This window comes from Thrips palmi, unplaced genomic scaffold (assembly GCF_012932325.1).
Source record: "Thrips palmi isolate BJ-2018 unplaced genomic scaffold, TpBJ-2018v1 HiC_scaffold_5, whole genome shotgun sequence".
Taxonomy (NCBI): Eukaryota; Metazoa; Arthropoda; class Insecta; order Thysanoptera; family Thripidae; genus Thrips; species Thrips palmi.
Window position 1 is genome coordinate 7,853,239 of NW_023144632.1, and position 25,068 is coordinate 7,878,306.

The 25,068-nt window shown below is 57.1% G+C and overlaps 1 protein-coding gene across 1 annotated transcript in view; it reads right to left on the reverse strand.

The window, feature by feature from the left end:
* Nucleotides 1-25,068, reverse strand: part of LOC117650827 (nephrin-like) — a 221,227-nt gene that overhangs the window by 49,698 nt on the left and 146,461 nt on the right. Inside the window, exons 5-7 of the mRNA XM_034394430.1 lie at nt 23,897-24,105; nt 12,437-12,547; nt 2,352-2,573 (exon numbers count right to left, since the gene is read on the reverse strand). Coding sequence (XP_034250321.1) covers nt 2,352-2,573; nt 12,437-12,547; nt 23,897-24,105 — 542 coding nt within the window. The remainder of the gene's footprint in view (nt 1-2,351; nt 2,574-12,436; nt 12,548-23,896; nt 24,106-25,068) is intronic.

Below are 25,068 nucleotides of genomic sequence, written 5' to 3' on the forward strand. Positions count from 1 at the left end.
TTCCACCGCCCCCTGCAAGCCTCTCATTTGGGTCCCGGCAACGTTGTTGGGAAGACAATGCGTGTCACGGCGTCGCGGAAACAGCTCAATCTGCACGCGTCACGGCACCGTCCGTCATCGGGGCAGACGTGCGGACGGACAGACACACAGTGTGTGACCATGGAACATGCAGTCACGCCTCGCACCGTGACAGTCCGCACGGTAAAAAACGGAACCTGGTTTTCCCAGGAAGCCAATGGTGATTGTATAGGCGATTTCCAGGCGGTTCCTGGGAAAACCAGGTACCGTTTTTAACGTGCTCATGATAGGTGTCACACAGAGTTTAAAAGAATCATTCGAAAACAGAACGTACACGACATCAATCTAAAAGCAAACAAAAACTAAACTCGAGAGGAAACAAAGTTGATTGACAGCTGTTTCTACGCAAACACGTCGACACAATTGACTGTGGCGCACATCCTCTGACAACGGCCATTTTTTGCGTCCGGTGTTGCTCAGGCCGATGGACCTGTCGCACACGTGGCATGCCGATAGCGACCATAACACGACACCGGCAGCGGGCAGGTGAACTTTCCACGAACTGGAAACAGAATGATGTCTGAAATATTATTATAGGAAGTGAGCGGTCGGCGTGCCTTTGTGCTGTCGTTCGCCAACAGTTCCCGTCCACTCGTGTGCAAGTGGACTTTGGGTGAATTTGGGTGAATATGTTCCAGATTCTGCTCGTTGCGGGGCCTTTCAATAGTGGGGCAAGGCGGAGGAATGGCGCATTGATCGACCGTCACCCTAATTTCTGCGCGAGCCACTCAAAGTGAAACCGCGCAAGTCTCTTTGTTGCGCCACCTGCGCCCCGGCCTGCCCGCCCCGGCCGCCCCGTCGCCACTCATTGCGGCATAATACGAACACCAATATGAAAGTGTAATGGCGCGCAACGCCGGAAGCCCGGCCGGAGTGACAGCCTACGCTTCCTGCGCGCACGGCGGCGGCAGCGCCAGCAGCGCCAACCCGTTAAAACCTTCCGGTACTCCCCTCCGCGCGGAGCGCGCCCACCCCCGACACTTTTACTCCGCTTTTTATACCGAGGACGCGTCACTTTCCACTGAAGCGGCCACCCACCGCCCACCGCCCACCCCTCAGCATGCTGCAGCACGGCGTTGGCATGTGCGAGGCGCGCGGCGGGACAGCTCCGAGTCGGTAGCGGCGACTCGGGCTTTCTCGGAACGGGACAGGACAGGTCCGAGCCAGTCCTGAAACTATTTCGAGCTTTCTAGCTTCGCCCACTCAGGGGTCCGGGACGGCTCGAGACAAAAGCGGTAAAAGTACCATCTCTCGGCGGTGCGGAGGCAAAGTCGGGCGAAATCAATGTTTACAGTGTGCAGATGCTTTAGTCCCAAAGTGGTCGAACAAAACGTTCCCAAAATAGTGTGTGACCAGGCAGGCTGAAGACACGGCCACCGCATCGCCGCCGGCTCCACCACGACCCACGCCTCTCCGTTATAAATCAAAGAAACCCGCCTACAAATCAAACGGCAGTCATTTTCCCACTCCTCCTGGATTATTGAATCACGGCAAGTCCCTGCTTCCTAGTCCCGACTGATTTCACACCACGCGCGCGGTCACCAAGACGGCAAAATAAAGGTCTAAAAAGGACGAGGGAAAAAAATCACATGAAATGGCGCGGCCGAAGAGCCTTTGCTAATCCATCAGCGGTTTTTTCCCCTTTCTTTCTTTTCTTTCGCGTCTCCGGGTCACCGCCGAGAGATTGCCCCGCCCCGCCCCGCCCCGCCCGCCCATTTCATTCCTCGGCCGCTGTCCGCACCAAGTCAATCTTCGGGCCGCTCTATTGCCGCGCTCGCGCCGCGTTCGGCCGCGCCCCGGAAACGACCGCATTTCCCACTATTTTCCCCTGCCTTGCCTGCTTGTCCCTCTCGGCCTTTCGGCGCGGCGCGTCTAAGCCGCCCGGTGCCGTGCGCCGCTGCATCGACGGCGTCCTCGGCGTCCTCGGTCGCCCGATTGCCGAGATGTTTGCAGTTGGCTGCTGCAGCCCGCGCGCTGCCACGTTTCCCTTCGATGGCGTGACCGCGGCGGAGGGTCCGCTTCGCTTCTCCGGGTCCGCGCGGTCCCGCGCCCCGCCCACGCCAACGCCAATAGACCGAGCTGATGGAAACCTCCGCGAAGCCTTGGCGTAGCCTTGGCGCGGCCCCACAGAAATCCAGATGAAGGGTAATCACAACCGGCTTTCAGGACCGAAAACGGTTTTCCGGCCGCCGCGTCACGCTGTTCCGACTTGAAATTGGGGCCTGGGCGGACTGGGCGCTAAGACGGCAGCCCGTAGTGGAGGCGGTACTCACGTCGCATGTCCACGGCCACGGAGGTGGAGACGGGCCGCGACTGGTTGTTGTTGGCGGCCTGGCAGTGCAGCGCCTCGTGCAGGTGGCGGCGCGACAGGCTGGCGATGCGCAGCTTCCTGGACCGCGGCCCGGACGCCCCGAACGGCGCCAGCTCCGCCGTCGTGTCCATGGACTCCAGCAGCTGCGAGCCGCGCCACCAGGACAGCGTGGGCACGGGCCGACCTGGAGAAGAACAAGGTCATTAGGTTGATGCAAGAAAACCCCTCCGCGCTCAATGCCGCCACGCGGTGGGGAGCGTCGGTGTGGGACCCGCTCGCCGTGCCGCCAGCTGGGGGAGGAACTTCCCGCAGCCCGCAGGTGCAACGACTGCACCGTGCACCGCTGTGCACCGCACCACCGCGCGCCGGGGAGACCGTAAACTGGAAATCGAACTCTAAAAACCGCACCAGCACGACCAGCGCGGCCACTTCGCCCCCAGCGTGGCTGCCCAAGTGCCGCTCGAGGCCCCAGAGGCCCCGCCGCCCCCCGCCGCCCCCCCCCCGCGGCCCCTCGCCGGGCTGCTTTATGGTGCGAATAATGCATCAAGACATGACTTTCCATTTACGGAGGGAAAGTCCTGCCCGGGTCCCGGCGCGCTACACCAGCAGGGACTTCCTCGGAGTGCCGCCGCAGGACCTGCGCACCCGGAACAGGGGGTGGGGGAGCAGCACCCTGTCGACGAGGAGAACTCCGCCAACCAGAAGCACCTCGTCGACGAAAAGCATCGGTTGAAAAGAACAGAGAGAGGCCGGCCAGGCGTAGGGCCAGTCTGGAATCAATTGGTCCGCTTCAACCCACGCATGCACGCCCCGGCCAAATCACACCCACATAACTTAATCCGGGGGTCCCTGCTGGATGGCTGGCTAGTAATGAATAAAGGTCATCCAGACCTAACAGGGCCGGCAACGCCAGCAAACTAATTCCTACAAGAATCCATAAATTGAGGCTGCAGGGCCGCGGGGCGGGCAGGCACGCGGCGGCCAAACAAAGGGCGGCGACAAGACGGGCCAAGGCGGCGCTGCAGTTATTGGAAAGGGGGGGGGGATACCGATCGGCAGTTTGCTGCCCCATTGAGCCACGCCACAGCAAAGTGCCAAGGCCCCTGTGGAGGAGAGCACTCTGCCCCCTCAAAAACGACTGATCATTCTATTGGTGAGACGCTCAACACGGTGGCCGAGCCCACTGTTTTTTGAGCAAGAGACCGGAATCGGAGTACATGGTTTGTACGACCTCTTTTTGTCCGACCTGCCGAAATTCGTCCGACGTCCTTCCCGCTGTTATATTTTTCTACGACCTCCAAGGAGCCCACCACCCCCTAGGGCAGCCCCTAGACCACCCCCTAGACTAGCCCCTTAGACCAGCCCCTAGTCCAGCCCCTAGACCAGCCGTCGGGCCGCGGTCGACGAGTCATTGTTTTAAGGCAGGCTGACAATGGGTGGCCGCGATACGCTAGACAATGCAAGGCGATGCAAGGTCACAGTCGTCTCGTTGTCATTAGCACTCCGCACGGCGATGGAGTCGGGCAGCCACGCGCTATCAAGCATTCCCCCCCCCCCCCCTCTTTCCCCTTTCCCCCTGGTACGCAGACTCAGACCGCAGGCCGCACACAGGCCTAAAGACTGAGGGGCCGGTGTCCTCACTCGGGTTCCCGACCCGAGGAACCCAGCAGACAACCAGCGCGGCCCTGGCGATGCGCATCTTCTAATCACTCCAATTTGGCTTGCTGCCGAACGCCGCCGGCCCGCCCCGCCAGGTCGCCACCCCAGGAGGGCCCACGGCCCATTATGGTTTCATTGGCCGGATTGAATGCCGCCCGCCGTGCCGATGCTCCCGTAGGACATGTCCACTGCGGCCGCGCCAGCCGCGGCCTAGCGTTGCTGGACGCCGAGCGGCTTCCTAACGCCCACTTGGAAACTATGCGGGGCGCGCAGGGCCCCTGGCGCGGAAGTTGCCGCCTTCATCCTTCGGTCCACTCCGCCGGGGAGACTGTCGGGACGGAGTCGGGACGGACAGGCAGTAAAGCATCCTCTAATCTGGAGCTATCGGGGCGACAGCCAGCACAGCCAGCGAGGTGTTGAGAGCAGGGCCCCGGGTAATTACATTAGGCGTGGGGCGCGATACAGCCTTCATCATAGCACCGGCCAAAAAACAATTTCAGCCTTCAGAAAACACTGTGAGAAAAAAGTACGGAAAAAGTACGGAACATGTCTGGTCAATAATTTGCCTGGACCGTCCATGCTTGCCAACTACGGAACGTTCCGTACTTTTTTCCGTACCCATTTACATGGGTTCATATGCGGCAAGTACGGAACGTTCCGTACTTTTCTCCGTACCTCCGTACTATATTTTTCTGTACCAATTCCGTACAAAAGTACGGAATGTTTTACAGTGAAATGTCAGAGCTCCGCGGGGAAAGCTTGCCCGGCGGGGGTAGAGGGAGGGGGGCATAACTGCGCTGTAAAACCAAACGTGGACAACTCCAGACTTCCAGGTGAGGAGTAGGTCTCCACACTTGGAAGTGCAAAGATTACCGTCTCCACACTTCAAGAGTGGTGTAGCTCTCAGAATCCCTATCCCTCAGCATGGTGCAAAATGTGGAGGCTGCAAACTCTGCACTTCCATGTGTGGAGACTGCAAAACTGCAAAGTCCACACCTCTGCATTTCAAGTAGGGAGTTCTCCACGTTTGATTTTACAGTGTGGGGACCTGTCCGTTCACACTGTCACCGAAGAAGCGTGGGCGTGGGCAGTCCCCGCGCGACAGGTGCGACCCGACTGCAAAAGCTCAGATTAGAAGCAGACTTCGGTGCAGTAAAAATAACGCGGTGCGAGATAAATATTTGATCAACAGTAAAGGAGCTAAAACGAAAAGGAGAGGAGAAGGGGGAGAGGGGAGAGAGAGAGAGAGAGAGAGCGGGGGAGAGAGAGAGAGAGGAGGGGGGAGAGAGAGAGAGAGAGCGAGAGAGAGAGAGAGAGAGAGGGGAGGGGGGCGAGAGCCCCGGGGTGGAAAGGACTGTACTTTCGTTTACATTTCGAAAATGAGGTGTTACAACTTAAACTGTAAGACTTTTGTTGTTATTTGTGCATGGAAAAGTTAATCTAGATCACAAGAAATTTTTAAAAATGTTAACTAATAGTACTTGGACTGCAGTTAGTTCAATGCAGTCCAGCTGCATTTCCCAAATGCCTTTAAAATGCTCAAACTACAGTTAAACTATAGTTAACTACAGTTCAACTGCAGTTCATGTACTGGGAAAATGGTAGTTTTTTCGGACATTTGCAGTTTTTCTGCAGTTTTGAATCTAGTTGACATCGTTCTTTTAAAAAACAGCTCCAAAACGTATTTAAACTACAACCCCCATTACAATCATAAATGTACTGAACAATGCAAAGCTCAAAAATCAATTTTTTTTTGACATTCCGTCTCTTTTTCTCTCCTCCGGCCCCTCTCCTTGCCCCCCTTTCCCCTCATGGGATGGGTTTTGTAGCTTGGAATTGTGAAAGGGTAAGTCAGTGTTGAGATTCGATCCTGGATCTTTTTTGTTGTGGAGTTGTTGTGTTATCCACTGCGCTGGTGAGCGCCCCTGGGGGCGAGTGTGCGATGCCCCGACCACATGACAAAGGGCCCCCCGCCGCAACGACGGGTTTAGAGAACTACAGCTTTTTTTCAGTTGAGCTACACATAAAATGCACTTGCCGGGAAAAAATTTTCGTTTTCTCCGCTAAAACCCAATGCTGCCTTGCCGAACCTAAAATTTTTCTTTCCCCGATCAAGGACAAAAACCCCTGGACGAACAGCTTATAGTCTGAAATTCTGATGACACTTCGCGTCTAACTTAACAGGTATGCCTTGTAAGAGTATAAACCCCCCCGTTCGACTCATCGTGCGACACGCATGGCGAAAAGAAAACCTGAAGCGCAAACTACTAGAATAAAAATACAATTATTACTTCAGTCGATGAGCACTTTAAATGTACATTCGAAAATGCATTACGATTGCAGACTCGATACCGCTTAGAATGCTACTTCTAAACTGCAGTCGAAACATGCTTTGATAATAGTTCACGTATGTTTTTGTCTACTTTCCAGTCTACATGGCGATCTGTATTTTCATAATGCATTCGTTTGCATTATTCACTACAGTTTAGGCACTACAGTTTAAGACTGTAGTTGGGAATTAGTATGAACTGCAGTCCTTCCACCCGGGGAGAGAGAGAGAGAGAGAGAGAGAGAGAGAGAGGGAGAGAGAGAGAGAGAGAGGGAGAGAGAGGGAGAGAGAGAGAGAGAGGTGCGAGAACGCCTCAGCAGGTGATTGAGACATAACGTATGCGCGGTCAGCAGCCTGAGCGAGGCGCCTGCTGTCCAGTCCGGCCCGCTCTGCTGCTCCGCCCAGATGTATAGATAACATGATTGACTAATAATGCAGCCGTGGGCGCTTCGCTCGGCTGGCCGGGCTGGCCGGGCTGCGGCCGCGTGGGTGCCACATGATAATCACGCCGAGTTTGGAGCCACGCCGCGCGACGCACCTCAAGTTGTCCCGAAGAAAACTTTGTTCTCTTTCTCTCCTCTGCGGGGAGCGTGTGAAAAATAATATTCTAACTTCGTGGGTTGTCTGAAAAAAAAAGAGGGGAAAAAAACGACAGCCCTCATGCCTCTTTTCTAGGATTTAACAACTTGACAATCAAATGATTTTTTCCCCCTAAAAAGTTTCAGAAACCAACAGAAAACAAAATTTCTCCGACCACTAGGAAATCTTTTTTGCGGAGGCCCGAGGAGGCAGAATCCTTTTCCCGCGCGACAAGGCCCGAAGAAGCGGCACCGCACCGGCAGCGCACCGGCAGCGCCGCCACGGTTTTTTCCTCCTCGTCGTTTTTGGAGGGACAACACACGAGAATGCAAATCGCGGCGGCCGTCTTATACATCAGGGACAAATTACACGGTGTGGCGGCAAAGCAGGCGAAGCGGGCAATGCGCGGAGTGGGCCAGGGGCTCGGCGGACAGGCGGACGCGATTCACAGTGGGCCAGAAGACCGGTGGAGGCGGCTGAAACTCTAGACGCGTTTTGAGCTCCAGAGTCGCTAAATAGGACTAGAACCGAACGTGTGACCGCCCACCGATGGATTGCTCTGCGAACGAGGAATCCATTGGTGGGGTCACACTTTTGGTTCGAGTCTCATTTAGCGACTCAGGAGCTCGAAACGTCTCTAGAGTTTTGGCCAAAGATCGTCAACGGGTGGATCGCGTTGGATCGTGCTCGCCAACGTCGGCCCGGGTCGGTCCCGACCCAAGCCTGGCGGGCGTGGGCCCGGCCGGCGACTGGCCCAGCTTCGAGTCCCGGCAGAAGCCTGCATTTTTGTCGGTCTCTGGTACCCTTCAGGTTCTTGAAAAGGAATCTCCACGGTATTTATGTGTGCCGTGAAATGTTAGTTGCGGTTGCAGCTCTGAAATCGCGAAAAAAAATTATAGCGCCGCCGGGACTCGAAGCTGGTCAACGGTTTGGGCCAAAACCGGCGCTTCGGTTTGGTTCGGAACCGACCCGAACCGACATTCGGGAGCACGATCCATCGCGATCCACCCGTTGACGATCTTTGGTTTTGGCCGCCTCCACCGGTCTTCTGGCCCACTGTGCGACTCTGGGCTGCGGCCCTCAAACGGGGCTCCAATCGAACCCGCCATGATACCCTCGGATTGCCCGTCGAGAGAGGAGCTCATGGGTACGTGACAAGCCGTGTTTGATTCGAGACCCATTAGAGTACCGCCGAGCGCCGAATGTGCCCCGAGTCGTGTCGCCCAACTGGTTACACTGTGCACACAGCCAGCCACAGACGCAGCGCGGGAAGAATGAGCGCTCAACGCGCGCCGAGTAAATGAAATTAGCTACTCCCTTCGATGGCGCGCCGCACGGCCAGTGACAGGGAATAATCATCAGAGCGGGGATTCCACCGCGAGACGTCCATTAGAACACAGAGTGCTGCAAATCGGCGCAAATTTTGGGGGGGGGAAATAGAAGAGAGCGACAGCCAAATAAATTATACAGAGGGAAGACAAAGAAAACAGTAACGGGACGGGACATGAAAAGCGAGCGCGAAGACAGGAGGCATTCTGTCCGTCCACTCGTTTCGGCACTGAATACTGTAGGCCGCTGGCAGCGAGGCACAGCGAGGCACAGCGAGGCGGTGTCGCGGGCCGCGCCAATAAAAACGCCACGGAGTCAGCGCGTCGGCGCGTCAGCGCGAGGTGGCTCCACACGCGGAATGTAAACACAAGGCGGAGCGACGCGCGAAAATAAGTCAATAAAGCGCGCGACATTCTTTTATCTAGACGGCGCGCAACGACGACAAGACACGCGTTCCGGCGCTCAGTGCAGCGCTGTGCCATCCCGGCGCGCGCTGCCGGGCAACGGAGACATGCAGCAGCGCGTAGCGGCAGCGCTGCGAGGCGCCCAATAAATCTTTATTGCCTCGCTGTCCGTCCAGATTGTCCCGGCGTCCTGTCTGTCACTGCGTCGGTCGGCAGGGCACAGCCGGGCACAGCAGCGAGGCGTCCCGGCGTAGTGTAACGTGCAGGGCGATGGGGCGGCCGATACGGGCCGACAGTGTATCGGCAGCGAATACCGAATGTCTGGCACGTGGCGGCCGCGCTGCACCACGGCGAGCGCAGCACGGCGGACGTGTCGCCCAGGCGCCGCTGCAGCTGGCCGTATGTTGGCGAGTCGCTTTCATGTCCTTCCTTTATTATTCCCCCTCCCTTCCTTATTTATAGACTGGGTCCACGGCATAAACACACACAGTGTGAGGAATAATCAAAGACGAAAGGGCACTGAAAAGCCGCAGGCCGCAGCGACGCGCGGTTAATAAATTGCCGTTCCTGTTTCCGATTGTTTCTGGTGGGCCTGGTGGGGCCTGGTGGGGCCCTGCAGCCCAGTGGTGGGGCCTGCATGCAGTCCGCGGGGCCGCCCAGCTGGGCGCCGCGGCGCGCCGAGACATGCGGGTCCGGGGCAGGGCCAGCCCAGCCGAGGCCCCGCCGTAACGATTCGTCTTGGAATGAATGAGTGGATGAATGAACGGATGGATGGTCAGCGGCGACGCCTATCTAAATATTGCGACGAGACTAGTTCCTGCTGCTGCCCGTGTTGAATTGAGTCGTTTTTCCCCTGACGCGCCAGCAGCGCCTGCCTGCAAGCAGAGTGAAGCGTCCCGCAACGTGCTGTGTTCTGCGTTCCCGGCACACGCCAGTGTACCTGTTTCAGTGTGTGCTTGGCGTAAACAGGCTGCGCCTGAGAAGCGGGCGGCACAAAGAGGCCTCAAATGATGATGCTTCGCACTCACTCAAAGGCCCACGCCACGTTCAAACCGTCTACCCGCTCACACGCTTTAAACTGTACGAATTGCTACCATCACTGAGCAAACAACAACAACAAAAACGACTCGGCGAGGCCGTAAAACGCTTCTCCACGCACAAACGACCCGAAAAATGTTTTGCCGTGCTGCGTCGTGCTGGCCGCCGGGCCCGGAGCCAGGGGTCACGTGCCGCGACGCGCCGCGACGCGCGCGGTGATGTATTGCCCGAGAAAGGACTGGGAGGGACCCCCAGCAGCGGAGGTGATCGCAACAACACGGACAAATTTTGGGCCTCCATGCTACGTGCCTGCAGTGCCTGCCGCCGCCGCTTGCGTATGGTGGTTGGAGCAACAAAACACCGACGGCCTATCCTCTCTCTCCATGCCAACATTTCCTCTTTTCACTTTTTTTTTCACACTCCTCTTTCCTGTTTTTAAATTGCTCGCTGCGTTCCTTGTGCGGTGGCTGTTATTAGCTCTCTCGGCCCACGTCGCCGCGTCGCCGCGCTGCCGTGTGGGCCGCGTGCCGCCGGGTACCGAGGACGCCGAGGAGACCCGGACGCCACAGGTGCGGGGCTTGACGGCGTGCAGACCGGCCGGCCCGGCCCGGGGCGGAGCGAGGTCGTCGAGTGCCATCGAGAGCCGCAAGTAATGCGTGCTCCACGACTGGTAAACGCTCCCGGTCCACCCGTCCCGCTGCCCGTCGCTTTTTATTATGCTTATTTCTTTTCCCGGCAGCGGCCACTGCCAGAAGCATGCGGGCCGCCCGCCTGGCCCCGACAATTATCCTCGTTGCACAGTGGAGCGGCCAGATGACCTGTTCGGGCGAAGCCGAGGGCGAAACGCAGTGCCGGCCGCGTTCAGGTCGCCTAGAAGCGCAACCCAGTGGCGGCCCCGTCATCCGTCTAATTCAATTTCAACGCGAGGGAACGGGGAGGTCGAAGCGAGTCCGTGAGAGTCGCGTCCACCTCGACGGGTCTTGCATTCCTGCATTCCTGCACGACGCTGGCAGCGCGCAACGACGAATCAATATTGCACTCTAATCAGGGAGCTCGCAATTAAAGCAGGCAGCACGCCCCGCCCCGCCCCGCCCCACCTCGCCCCGCCGCGGCCGACGGGAGCCCAAAGCGACACCACAGCAACACCGATAGGGCCGCAGTGCCATCGGCCAATCGTGGCGACAAACTTAATTCAGACTGCGGTGCGGGTCTCGCTCTGACCGCCCTGGCCGCCCTGGCCGCGCTAAACAAAGTTAGGCCGGGCTTTGCTGTGGGCTTCATTCACCTCCAGGCGGGCCGCTCTCTTTGGCCGAAAAACTTTTGGCACGGCCGGCGATGTCCTGTCGAACAAGGTCGTAAGGCGGGGCGGGGCGGGGCGGCTGGCCAGGAGATGGGGGCCGCAGATAGCCCCGGTGCCTAGTAGATCCCTTCTTTACTGCTGACAAAATGATATTGGATTCCTATCTACATATGCTCAAAGGCGGTCGGCACGGCGGCACCCTGCTCACCTCAAGCCTTCATTAAATCAGGAAGGAACTCGGACCACACCAAGTTGGCCGTGTTTTCGCCATGAAGGCACGCGCCGCCCCGTCGTCGTTAGGCCGGCCGGCCTGGGCGAGGGTGACTTGATGTGCAGCAGGCCGCAAGAAATTTTAATAAACCAGTTCGCCGTCCCGGCCGCTGGCGCCGCTGGCATCGCTGGCGTGGCGGCCGCAGGGTCCGCAGGCCTTCATTTGCGCGGAAATCACCTCCAAGGCGCCGCGGCCCGCCGCCCCTTAATAAAGGCGAACAAGGCTGGCGGTTTTTTTGGCACTGCAGTGGCGATCGCTATCTAGTCCGGATTCTACAGGCGCAGCCTCCCGGAAGGGCGCGGAGCGACGCGCAGCTCTGCGCCATGCGCGACGGCATGGCGGCAGCGAGGCACGGCCCTTTCATTTTCTGAGGCCATCCAGTACCTCAGGAAGGTGACGCAAAGTCACATCATTTCAGGTCTCATCTTCTGAAACGGTGCCCGCCAAAGGGCTCGCTAAAGGGCCCGCTCGCTGACGCGGGGGGGAGGCAAGGCGCGGGGGGCGGGAGAGGGGGCGGAAAAAAGTGAGGCGACGACGACGGCGCGCTGCTGCGCGTTGCTGCGCGCCAATTTCGGGCCCGACAGAGGGCGGCAACGAGAGCGCTCTCCGCGCCAGACGAGCCGAGACGAGGCCCAAGGCTTTCATTTAATTCGGTCATAATAGCCAAACTGTGTCCCGCGGCGAAACCAATCACTTAGGTCAGGACAGCGTCACCGGCGCCAGCGATGGAGGCCGACGCGCTGGCGGCCGAAACATGGAAGCCCTCCTCTAGTTCGTTGTATCGGCGGGCCGGGTGGGCTGTGTTGTATTCACAACCCCATCCTGCATTCATGACACGGCCAGATCGCATACACACTACATGAACTTGTTGGGGTGCGCGGCGTGCGCGGGGAGGGTGGGCGGGCAGAGGGTCAGTCGTAGCAGAAATCTGTGCTGCCCCCTCTTCTTACACGCACCTACACAGACAAACACACACGCGCGGAAACACAAGAACACAGAGTGGCTGCAGAGAGTGCGGTCCCTGGCCGGTGCTTGTAGGGCCGCAGCACACCAAGCGATGCACAGGCACCGCCGCAGCGCGCAGATCCGCTTCCGACCGCATCTTTTATGCATGAATCGGTGTGGTGAAAATTCTTACCGCCGTGGACGAGGCAGGTGAGCTCCAGCGACTGGCCCTCCTCGTAGGGCCGCGTCGAGCCTTCCACGCGGTGGCCGGCCGAGTCCACGATGGTGGGCTTGCCGGGGGGCACTGCAACAGAACAGCAGAGGTCAGGTCATGTCGGCCAAAGCGCCGAAAGCGGTGGCGGGCCTGAAAACAACAGTGACTGGGCTCACTCCTCGCAAGCACAACACAACTAGAACTAGTCCGCGCGACCGCAGCAGCGACCGCAGCGCCGCCACGACACTGCACCCTCCATGTTCACGGCCCACACGATCAGCAGGCTGCGCCATGTAGCGGGCCAAGGCCGAAGCCCAAAGGCTGAAGGTCGCTCCCTGAGCATCGTCATTTCCGTCAAGAGTTCCGTATTTTTATTTCCGTCTCGCACCCCACCGAACGGGAAAAGGGAAAAGAGCGTGTGGAGCGCCCTTGCCGCGCGAATGGGGTCTAAGCTGTCCCGCCGAAAAATACTCCGTCCACTCGCCTACTCGCGCGTCATCGCGAGTCATAACGACACGGCCGACACGGCCGGAGGACGAAGGGCGTTCTCGGCTGCACCAATTCGTTTGGCTGCGAATAACGAGCCGCGCTAGGTGCGCTCGCTGCACGCCTGGCTGGCCGGCTCTCATTACGGGGCTGGACGCGCTGTCCGTGAGAGAGAGCGAGAGGGGAGAAGTGTCTGCGAGTGGGCGGAAGAGAGACACTGCCATATGTGTGCGTCACTCGGCGGGCGCCTCATCGTGTCCCCGATGCAGCGAAAATAGAGGAGGCTGAGTATTGCACGGTGCAGCGGTCCCATTGTCGCGCGGGGAGCATTGTTGTGGCTGACCCATTGTGAGGCGCGTTGTCAGACCTGTTGCCGCGGCATGGTGGGGCATGGTGGGGCCCATCCCACCCGCTGCTCCTGGTATGGCCCCACAGCCCGCCCGCGCCCATCGGCTCTGCCGTGGCTCTGCCAGGGCGAGGCATGCCTCAGCTTTGCGGTGTGACATGCTCCCGCCTGCGCCCAGCCCTGCCACCCCGAGTCCCCCCGCAGCCTCAGGGCAGGAGACATGTCTCCGTCATCACACGCGCACGGTAACGATCGACCCATCCACGCCCGCCCCGCCATATCGGCGGCGATGGAGCTACGCCGTGCGCCGCGGCCGAGTGACTTTTAATGCCGGGCTTATGGCATGGCCGTCTTGGGGGCCGCGATGGACGGACGGACGGCGCTTCTCTTTCCCGGCCCGGCCGGCCCGACCCACGGCGATGCGACGCCGCGACGCTCCCCCGAGCCGAACAGCCCGACCACTGTTTTGTCCGCCCCAAGCACGTCCGCCAGTGCGTCGGCCTGCTCATCCCCCAAGATGGAGCGACCGGCTTTGCGCTGCTTTGCGCTGCTTGGCGCTGCGCGGGACACGGGCATCAATTTGGCGGCGTCGTTTTTCATACGTACCGCCGGAGTGAAAGCGGCACACAGCAAAACTGAAACAACCGAAATCTCAGAATCCGCCCTTGCTTGTATGCATGCATAAGCGACGGCAAGTGTGTGCCTGCAGGCATGCACCAAGAAGTGCATACCTGGCACACACTTGAGTTTGCAGAGCAGATCTAGGACTCGAAGAGTCGCAGAGGGCCAGGAGACGTTTCCAGGGTCCTCCAATAGGCTTCGAAACAGACACATGATGATACCAATAGATTGCAAGTCGGACAAGGAATCAGCTGGAACCATCATGCGTTTCATACGAGTCTCCTCAAGCTTCCGAGGGTTCGAGTCGTGTCCGCCTTGGCAGGTCTCCTGGAATCCTGGCCCCGCCACCCCAGTGCCACCCCGGCGCCACCCCGCCCCCGCGGCTGACGGCGCCCTGACGCGGCCTGATGAGCGACGCTGGCCGCGCTAAAGAAGGCCATTACGCGCTGCAGATTAGAGCGCAAGCATCAGCACTGTCATATTCCGCTCGACCTGCTGCAGCCCGACGACAACGGGGAGGACGAGCCGGCCGGGAAGGCGCTCGTTTTTAGCAAATGACACCTTATCTCATGACGAAACCTTAATTAACGTAAACTATTCAAGAGAGGCGTCAGCGAGCATTTGTTCTCGATTAGGAAGGCTGTGCGCCTGGCGCATATGATGATATAGCGGCAGGTGAGGAGGAGGCTGGCTCGGGTGTACCAGCTTGCGCTAGGATCAGGCACCTCCGCCGTTCTTAGACACACCCCACCAGAACTTCCCGGACACATTTCTTGTCCTCTTGCTTTCGGCTGGAAGTGAAGGAAACCAGCATTGAATCATGCTTCACCTAAAAACTGAAAGAGACATGGACAGACAAAACAGTAATGCTCATTGACTTTCCGGTTATTTTGTGATTAATTTTAGCTTTCGTCATTCAATTGGCAGGGAGACAACAGTTAAGGACATACAATCGGAAAAACGATCTAAATTTTGGATCATTTGACAGAGTAGATTACATATTTAAGCCTCCCATTCCTTTCGGCAGCTTATCTAGGTGAGTCCGGCTGGGGCCCGCGGGCCAGTGCACCTTCCGATAGACCGCCACGCTACAGTTTCCATCAATCACAGCCTTTTTAACATTGCGTTTCGCGGCCCGTCGAGTGGAAGGCCCCCAGCACGGCCCCGGGGGCTCTCGGGCCGCAAGGGTGGCCCCCTTCAAGCGCTGCGGCATGCCTCGGCCAATTTGGAAGTGCCTTGTTCTGGATGCGTGTCAGAGGCTCCACGGATGGCGGCACGCAAAACAGCTCGACCACGCCATAATTGTTCCCGGTTGTTTTGATTTTTTTCTCCTCGGCCGAGGAGCAGTAAGCTGCAGGAAAAAGTAGCCCCTCGCCGGGGGAGAAACGGGGCAAGGGCAAGGCTCGAGGGAGCCGGAAAAGAATCGACCACCCTAAAAGCTGCAACAAGGAGGTTTCGCTCGACCTCGACATCCTCTGCTCGCCAAATTTTGAAGGAAACTGTTTCTGTACACGAGTTTGTATACCAAATTTGCCTCTATTCGGGCAACTTTTAAAGGAGTCCAAAATAGTGTGGGGTCAGCGCGGGGAAAAATCAGACACTACGGGAAAAAATCGTATGCCCATATGATAGACTGGTGTTGCATTTTGATGCTCGGAAATGCTCAGTTACGGTTTTTGCATGCCCAGCTGTGTTGCAAAGTCTCATAATGAGGTGATCCAGTTTAAAAATGGGGCTCCTGATATTCCCCCTACCCATGGGAGTTTGTTTCTTCCCCGTACTGACCCTAAAGGGAAGAGAGAAAGACAAAAATTCAGTTAAATTTTATCTCCTAACCTGTCACTTCGATGTCCGAGAAACTCTGGCACCGCCCGTCCTCGCTGCCATTCACTGAATGAACACCGTGATTTATGCATGGACCGGGCAAGCGCCAGGTCACGGCAGCACTAGAATTTTTATGGTGGATCTCCACGTGTGTTTCAAACTGGACAGTTCCCCCGTCCGAGAAGTGACACGACCCGCAATCGGAAGTATCAGACTAGATAAAGCTAGTACACGTCCAAAGATTTTTTGTGATGTTTTTTTAAGTTCCAGATCTCCATACAGACCAGTGGGTCAGACTGAAACTGCACTCAATCATAACGAAGATCGATCGCACCCCAATTGTGGTAACGCGCGCGGCTTGGAGAGCGTCCGGTCCGGTCGGACTCTGCCCCACGACCACCTCGAAGCGATCCCCCTAGCAAAAAATACGAATTTAAAGTAACTGAAAAATGAGGGGGGAACCCTGCGCCAGGGATTTGGACAGACGCTCGGCTACGAGGTGGGGGACGGGACAGAGGGGGGGGGGGGGTGCTCAACCGAGACCAGCTGCAGCGGGGATTATTGCACACGGGCGGCGGCTTCCGCGGAAAAGACAAGAGGATTAATTACAGCGAGGAAAACGCGAGGAAAATATTCCCCTGAAAATCCCCCGCGTAAACTCAGCGACCGCGACTGTATAAACTAGAACCGGGAGCCTCTGCCGAAGCCGAGCGTGCTGCCGGCCGAGCGACCCCCGCAGCTCCACTTCAGATCCAATGCAGGCTGATTCCGGGGGCTAGTTCCGCTGTCCACCCGAAGCGTTGCGAGAGAAACAGAGCGACAAACCGTCTCTTCGTGCAAAGCAACGCGACACCACGATGCACAGGGGCCGGACACCATATATTTCACGTGGACGCTCTGCTGGGCACGTGAGCCAACTGTCATCTCTCAGATTCCTGACACAGAGGGCAATGCATCGACAACATAATGCATTTGATAGGAGTGTGTATGTGTATTTGAAATTTGATTGGAAAGTGAAAGAAAACAGAACACATGCACTTCGTAACGCACGAATTTGTGCGCGACCATGCAGGATTTCGTGCGCAAGTATGCAGAAAATCCTGCGTTGTTGCGCACAAATTTGTGCGTTACAAAGTGCATGTTTAATTTCGTGCATTGGCGCGCAGAAAAACCTACATAGTTATTAGTGTGTGAATAATTTTTGATTTAGGTTTCTTTTGTGGATTTTTTTTAGTTTGAAAGCAGAGCTCTCTTTTATTTTTGAATGGGGAATATAGAGCTTCAAACGCGTCGCAGAGTGTTAGCCGTGCCTAACATAAAAAGCACAAAGTGAACTTCGGAAACAAGCGCAAAAGTGAAAGATTCGAGAGGGAGGGGCTGGAAAGAGGGGGAAGGGGGCGTAACGCATTAGCATTTCAATGAGTTTGCAGCGAGCCGCGGTCAAGAGCTCCGAAGTCATCGGCCACCCCTGTACTCCTCGTATTCCCCATAAATATTACGGGGCACCCACGCCGCACCACTGCTTTCCAAGAACTTATATGCCGCAATCGAATTTGTGAATGAGAGCTAGTTTGTTTGGAAAGAGTGGCAAGAGCGTGAGAGAGTGAGGGCGAGGGGGTGGGAGCCAAGGGGACGTGACCGGACTGCCGAGCGAACCCTACCGCCGCCACCCCGTACCCTCCATCGCACGCAAAAAAAGAGGGCCCTAAAGCAGTAAGGTAGCCGCCCGCCGGAAGTCTTACGCGACTCAAGTTGTTCACCTGACACATTTTTTTCCTACGCCCTTTCCTTTGGCTTTAAACGTAATCAGGAAACGATCTCCCGAGGAAGTAGACTGACATCATAGTCAGCATTCGATTGCCCAATACTCCCCTGCAAAATGAAACCAAAGAAAAACTAACGAACAAATAACTTGGAGGAAACGTAAAAGGGGTAAAAAGAAAAAAAAATACGCCACCCAAGCCTAGAAACAGAATGCGGCGGGCAATTTCCGCGGCAAGGTGCGGAGCGCTACACTACTTTGTTCATAATTCAACGCAAATTAGAGGCGGCCAGATAAAAGCCGAAAAGGAAGGGAGGTCTGGCGCGGGGCGCGCGCCTAAGCCCGCGTGCTAATCCTTCAGTCCAGGGCTCAATCCGTTTCCAATAAGGGAATCGATAAGTGCGGTTTGTAATGAGGTGGGGCCCCGGCCTCGTCTTCCGAGAAGCTGAAAGGGCGAAGAAGGGCTCCACGCCTCCACCCTGCTACGCCTTGCTACGCCTTGCCACGCCCTGCCAGCGCCCCGCCAGGCCCCGGGGCTCGCCAGGTGGCCGTGCACGCTCTATAGGCGATAAGTAGTACGACCCGCACCGCCGCCCTAATCTACTGGGATGCGAATTAATTAAAGGAAGCGAGTGAGTCACACTGCTGGAAAAGGGGCTGGAGTTAAGTTTCGCCTTCCCACCGCATTGGCCACCGATTCGCCATTTACCAGGATTACGCGCTGGATTATATGACCCGTGCGCAGAAAATACAGACGAGATGGGCTCGACTCTTAGGGCGCTGTGTTGGAATTGAGTGAACACACGTAAACCGTGATCCTCACGCACTGGTCCAGCCGTTGACGAAAATAACCGGATGCCTTCGGCCTTTTCGTCTGAAAATCAGTTGCTTGGAAACAAATTTATTAGCAAGACGCGTTACTCCTCGTCGTAGACGTCCTGAGGTACTGCAATTCATCAGGTTATCGTCGTTCGGGAACAACAGGCAGTGCACGGCCTCAGTCTAGAGATCTTCTGTGGATGTCACTGCCAAACTGGATGCCTCGTCGGCACTACTCCACGAGGCGGAGGGCCGCGACCTGCAAGCCACGCCAGTCTGTTTTAATAATAAGAAAGCATTACTCAAGACGCATTCCAGCAGCAAGAAGAAGGATTGGGGCCCAATTAGGAAGGGAGTAATTATCCCGGCCGTATCGGGGCTGAGGGGCGGCGGCGAGGGATGGTGCGTTGGGGTAAAAAGCGCCAGAATACGGCGATGAGGACTGGCCGGGCCTTGCCGGGGTCGCCTTTGTCCACGCATGGCGTAGAGGGTGCTTTGGGCGTGCTTTGGACGTTACCTGTAAGCCGCTACATAATTATGCTTTGTTTACGGCCGCCCCGCAACACCTGCGCTCCTGAGAGCGTCATCGGCAGGCGTCACAGCCACGTGCTGCTGTGTGTGCCACGTTTGAGCTTGGATAAAAGCGCAAGAGTAAAATCATTTACAGCAAATGGAGGATAAGAGCTGCGGGTGGTAGGGGATTATGTGGGCTGTGGGCGTTAAAGGTAAGCTGCAGCTGCTTTCGAAAGTAGTCAGAGGATTTCGACAACATTTTCCATAGCGTTACAAAAATCAAATTTCATACTTGGTTTCAAAATTAGCTAAATTTTAAAATTAAGACCGGCCCAAACTTTTTGACAAAGGCATAAATTGGCAGTGAAGCACGAAATGATAACTCCGTGACTGTGACATTCTGGAATAAGGTCGCTAAAATCAAGCATTGGCGGGACAAGAATTAGCGCGCGGCCTCGCGGCTTAACTTGGACCAGAATCAATCCCAAGCCTGAATTTGAAATCAGTCCGCGCAGAGTGGGTTGAATGGGGAGCGCAAACAACGCCGAGTACACTGTTGTCAAGGTCGCCGTGACTCCATCTAAGTCAACAATTTTCCTTTTCTCCCTCTCTCCCTCCCTCCGCCTTCAACTTGGTTTCGTTCTCGAGAGCAGCCCTCCATGCTGGCGCGGCGGCTCCTTCAGAGTGCGTCCGCCGAGGCGTGGCGGCTGCCCGATCGACGCGCTCGCAGGTTGAGCGGATAAACGCAACGCGATTAGGCAGGAAGCAACTCGGCCGCTACTACACTGCCCTGCCCAAACCGCGGGCACGGTGTTATGCAGCCAGCCCCCCCAGATGGCAGCGACAGAGATGCTCGCGTGCGGGGGCTGCCACGGGGCAACGGTACTCGCGGCAGCGCGCCATTTCTTCCTCGGGCCACTGCGCACTACGCCTCCCACGCCTCAATGGAACGGTTCGAGGAAATGGCCTTTGTTTGAGAGTCGAGTTTTCCGCATGCAGAAAAAAATGAAATGCGCGTTCGCCAGGAAACAAGGGTCGCGGCACCACTAAAACATTCCGCTCGGGTGATTACGACACTGAAGGCGAGCGTGGGTGTGGCGCAAGTGTGTCGCTGCACACTTAATGTTTACGAAGAATTTTGTACGTCGTGATGCACGATTTTAAACCTGCCAGACGTTTTGCATAAAATTGTGCAGAAATTCGCATGAATTTATGCATTTTCATGCAAAATATTATGCAAATAGTCCCGCATGCACAAAATCGTGCAGGTGGCACGTACAAAATTTTACACAAACATTTAGTGTGTGCCTGGGACGGTTGGTAGCTTGGAGGCGTGTTAGAGAGGAAATCTGTTGAAGCAAGCTGGTCTCGGCTTGAACTCGAGGCGGGACATATCAGCGACGGCAAAGTGACCGAGCCAGTAGTATCGGCACCGGGATAGCAGACGCTAGTGTGTGGGCTTCAGCGTTATCCACATGCGGCAGTGTGGGCGTGTGGTGGCAGGACGCTATCCGCTGAGTGCTGCGCAACTCAAATAATGCATCGGTACTTCGCGATGCCGCCATGCCTCGCCCCACGCGACGTCAGTTCGTCTTCCTCTGCTTCTTTAGCAAAGTGGGTTCGCGCGGTGGATTACGGCGATACGATGGTGCCTTCAAAAGCGGCATTGCACGTCCGGCAGCGAACCAACAGGACTTGGTGGACGCGGCGGCGACTCCGTCCAGGTATTGCGGCTAGTGCGGTCACCGAGCGCAGCACTGCGCAGGGAGTCTTCGCGGCCAGCACCACTGCTGCCAACTGTCCGCGCTCAAGTTGGCCATCCTGCCTGATTAGCATGCGCCGAGTTCAGAACGTAAGTCTCTCTTCCTTGTACTTGACTCCCCGGAGCCCTGAGACCAGAGTCCGGCTGGCCAGCCCTATCCTTTGCATCGCCTTGCCCGAGTTTCAAGCAGCAGCAGCAGCGGTGGCAGCCTCCGCTGGGCCAGGTTAATTAATCAGTTCAGCAGCCAGCCGCTGTGCCGGTGGAGTCGCTGTGCCACTGGAGCCACTATGCCGCTGGGGTCACTGTGCCGCTGGAGCCTCTGTGCCGCTGGAGCCACTATGCCGATGAAGCATTTGTGCCACTGGAGCCACTGTGCCGCTGGAGCCACTGTGCCGCTGGAGCCACTGTGCCGCTGGAGCCTCCGTGCCGCTGGAGCCAACGTATTACTCGAGACGCTGTGCCACTGGAGCCGCAGTCATAAGAGTTTTCCAGAGCCGAGTCGACAACGCGGCCCTCGTCGTCCTCCACAGAGAGAAACAACGCGGCACCTCGGGCCGAAAGCTTTCCCCTTTTATTGCACGTCTGTCTCGAACCGATACACGATCCCTCCCCGCACCGGGAAGGCGCGGCGCGGCGCGCGTGGAACAGCGATGAGAGATACGGACAAACGGCGTCGCGGCGACGCCGCGCGCAATAGTGCGCATCTGCCGAGGCTGGTGCGGCTTCTGTCAGCGCAGCTTGCGCAGCTGCAACGCGCGCCGTCGCGGAGGACATCTGCGGCCTGGCCGCGCCTGCCGCCAATTTCCAACCGGCAGGCAGACTCGTGTGTTTGCGGGCCCGCCACGCCTCGCTTCGACAGCGTCGCGGTGGCCGGGGCGTTGAAATATTCACCTGGCGGGAAACGGCAGGAAGAGCTCTGACAATTCAGCCGCGCCGCTTTTGCCTGGACCGCTCCTGATCCGACCGAACACGGAAAGAAAAAAAAAACGTTCGCCCTAGTCGTTTGCGCCGTTTGAGCGCGCATTAAACGAAAGTACAGAAAAAGCACAGAATGTGTCAATGTATACAAAGCAACCGTACTTCACAGACTTCGGAAGTCCCGTGCAGGTTTTCCGCACCAGTTTTCACATATTCTTGAAGGATGTTCCGTACATTTTCCGTATCAAATTTTCAGAACAATTGCCGCACCACAGTACGGAGTTTTTCACAGACCGGAACGCGAAAACGTCACGCCGCGTTGTGGCAGGATAACATAAAATTCATCAACACCCTCGCCTTGACGGAGCCGTCGCGCCCAGTGGATGTCAGCAGGCTCGGACTGGCCCCCAAAAGGCCCCAGCGGATAAGACCGCAAAAGGCCCCCGATCATCATTATGTTTTTCCCCTTCATGACCAACTTTGTGAGGCTACCGCTCCCAAATTAGTTGCGGTCAATAGCCTTCCCGATACAGGGCATGAAAGAGTAGGGTCTTAAGAATACTAGGGCGTCGAGGGAAGCCTTTTACGGCAACTAGATTGGACACAGTGGCCGCCCAAAGTCAGCAAAATCAGCAAATTTCCGAGATTCGACCACTTTTTGACCAACTTAGTCGGAAAATCGTTGCGGTCAAAGCCAAAATAGTTGCGGTCAACGTCTCCCCGATACAGGGCATGAAAGAGTAGGGTCTTAAGAATACTAGGACGTCGAGGGAGGCCTTTTACGGCGACTAGATTGGACACAGTGGCCACCCAAAGTCAGCAAAATCAGCAAACTTCCGAGATTCGACCACTTTTTGACCAACTTGGTCGGAAAATCGTTGCGGTCAAAGCCAAAATTGTTGTGGTCAACGTCTTCCCGATACAGGGCATGAAAGAGTAGGGTCTTAAGAATACTAGGGCGTCGAGGGCGGCCGTTGACCGCAATTAGATCGGATGCAGTGGCCGCCCAAAATCAGCGAAAACGGCTACTTTCGTCTTATATATACTAGGCTTCTTTCACCAACTTTGTGACGTTACTGGTCCTAAACGCGAAAGGCCCCGGCAGATTTTTCTGCTTGTCTGCCCTGGCCAGTCCGAGCCTGGATGTCGGGCAAGGCGCTGTTGTTGCAGGTTGCGGGCCGCGTAGCCCGCCACTGCAGCAGGGCGCGCTGATGCGCCAGGATGGGCCGGCAGAGGCAGTGTGAAGCCGGCCAGCAAAGAAAGGGCGAGGCACACTTCCCGGGAAAGTCATTATGTTTTCCACGTATAACCCATAAATAACTTGATGCCGGTCCGAGGCGGGGCCGGGCGGCAGCAGAGCTGTACTCCGTTGTAAGAGAAATCGCTTCCCTCCCCCAGGTTTCACCTTGCTCCTCCCCCTCCCCCTCCCCCTCTCGTCCACCAGGCAAAGAAAAGCCTTTTGGCCCAAAACAACCCGGCGGCCCCCGCGGCCCCGATGCGCGAGATTGCACATGCAGACACGCGACCGCCACTCGATGGGATCGAGATCGCGGCAGCGCTAATGCACCGACAGCGTAAGCCAATCACCGCCGAGAGCGTCCGCGCGTATTGCCCGTATTGCTATTTCCGTGAGCGAATTTGAATGCCAGGAATATCGGGGTACGCTCGTTTTAACAGTAAACCTCCACAGTAAATTACTTTATAGTTTTCTTTTTTTGGTGGCTTAGCTCAGGCACCAAATTGAGCACACAAGTGGAATGCAATTCAAGCCCGACAACGCACGTTTTCGTGCATTTAAATATCAGTGCTCAATTCCGTGCAAGACTTTGCGCAAAAAAATGCAAAGTAGTTCACAGTGTGTCACTATAACATGGCCATGACTGATACGATGTCTCTAAGCGGGTTGATGGTCCACTTCAGGCCCGCGTCAAATACGCTCCGATGTGACTCGATTCTCATCCAAACGAGCGTGACGTCACACTCGTGCACTGTCAGAGGCAGCCCTCGGGTCGCCCCAAGCGGGGGACGGAAAGTTTTTCCGAGCGGTGGAGCTTGGCGCATGCAGGTAGCTCACTGCGCAACTCGCGCGACACCGCCGCGCTGTCCCTGAGCTTTGCCCTGCGAATCATAATCTCTACCTTGGGCCGACGCTCCATAAATCTAAAGGGCTGCAAGGCGGCCGCCACGCCCGACCCGGCAGACACCCTGCATAAATAAATACACAGCAACATACGGCACGGCGGCGCAGGCCGCACGTCGGCCACCGAGACAAACTTTTGCCAACTTTTCACCCGGAGCCGCGCGCTGGGCGGCGCTGGGCCGCTCGGCCTGGGCGCGGCCCACACGCGCCACCCTCACAAGCAACGATCTGGAACGGTTTCCACTCACCGACAACGACGAGTCGCACTTTGGTGTTGCGCGTGGGGCTGGCTTTGAAGTCCACGCGGCAGCGGTAGTGGCCCGAGTCGCGCTCCTCCACGTCGCTCAGCGCCAGCGAGGCGGGCTCCGTGCTGGTGCGGAAGTAGGCGCGCTGCTGCACCACGTCCAGGTTCTTCCAGTGCGAGGGCGAGCCGCTGTGCTTGCCGCGGACGTCGTAGCTGCAACACAAACACCGCCAACTTGAGCAACTTCACCGCCACCGCCAAGGCACCGCCAAGGCACCGCCAAGGCACCGCCAAGGCAACGGCAAGGCAACGCCGCCTGGAACGACAACAAGACGCCGCTGCCGAGGGCGTGCTTCTAAAACACTGCCACTGCTGTTAAATGACTGTGGCGCCACACTCGTTTGGATATGGAAGTGGAGTGTCACGCCCGACTGGAGTTCCATTTGCATCAACGTGACTCGGAAGCAGGAAACATCGTACAGCATGGAAAGTACCCGTGGCAAGAATTTCCTCAAGACAATGTTCAAATGAATGCGACATTTATTTTTCCCCGAGGCAAATACAACACTTTTTCACATTCGATGCCTCACAGTGATTGGACCGGGCACAACGCCGTCGCAGCGGGCGAGTCTACCTCGCAGACGCTCGCCGAGGTGCTCACCGAGGGCACGATAAAAATGAAAACGGCCCCGCGAAAAAGTCAAGCAGACGGTTCCTTTTTTTTTGTGACAATGCCGGTCGGATGGGAAAGGATCCACCCCCTCTGGAGGGCCACGGGGAGGCGGGGCGGGGCGGGGAGGGGAGGGGACGTCGACTCAACCACTTACAACGGTATCACTTCTGGCAGGAAATAAGATGATCCGCCGAAGGAGACCTTTGGAAAGAAAGGGCCCGCCGGCCAGGGCAGGACGAAGAGGACACCGTTGGGGAGGAGGACTGACGTGGCTGGCGTGGCTGCCGTCTCCTCGGGACACGCGGCGCGGGCGCGCTGCCAAAGACGCCTCCGGCGGTGGCGGCCACCAGGCCACTCGAAAAATAAGTCCGCTTGCTTATTTAATGGTGACCGCGGCGGCCGAGGAGGGAGGCTAGGGACCAGGCCGGGGTGCTTTGGGCTTGGGGCTCGCTGACCTTTCCCTGTATCGACCAACGCGCCTCGCTGCCAAGTGCTGCCAAGCG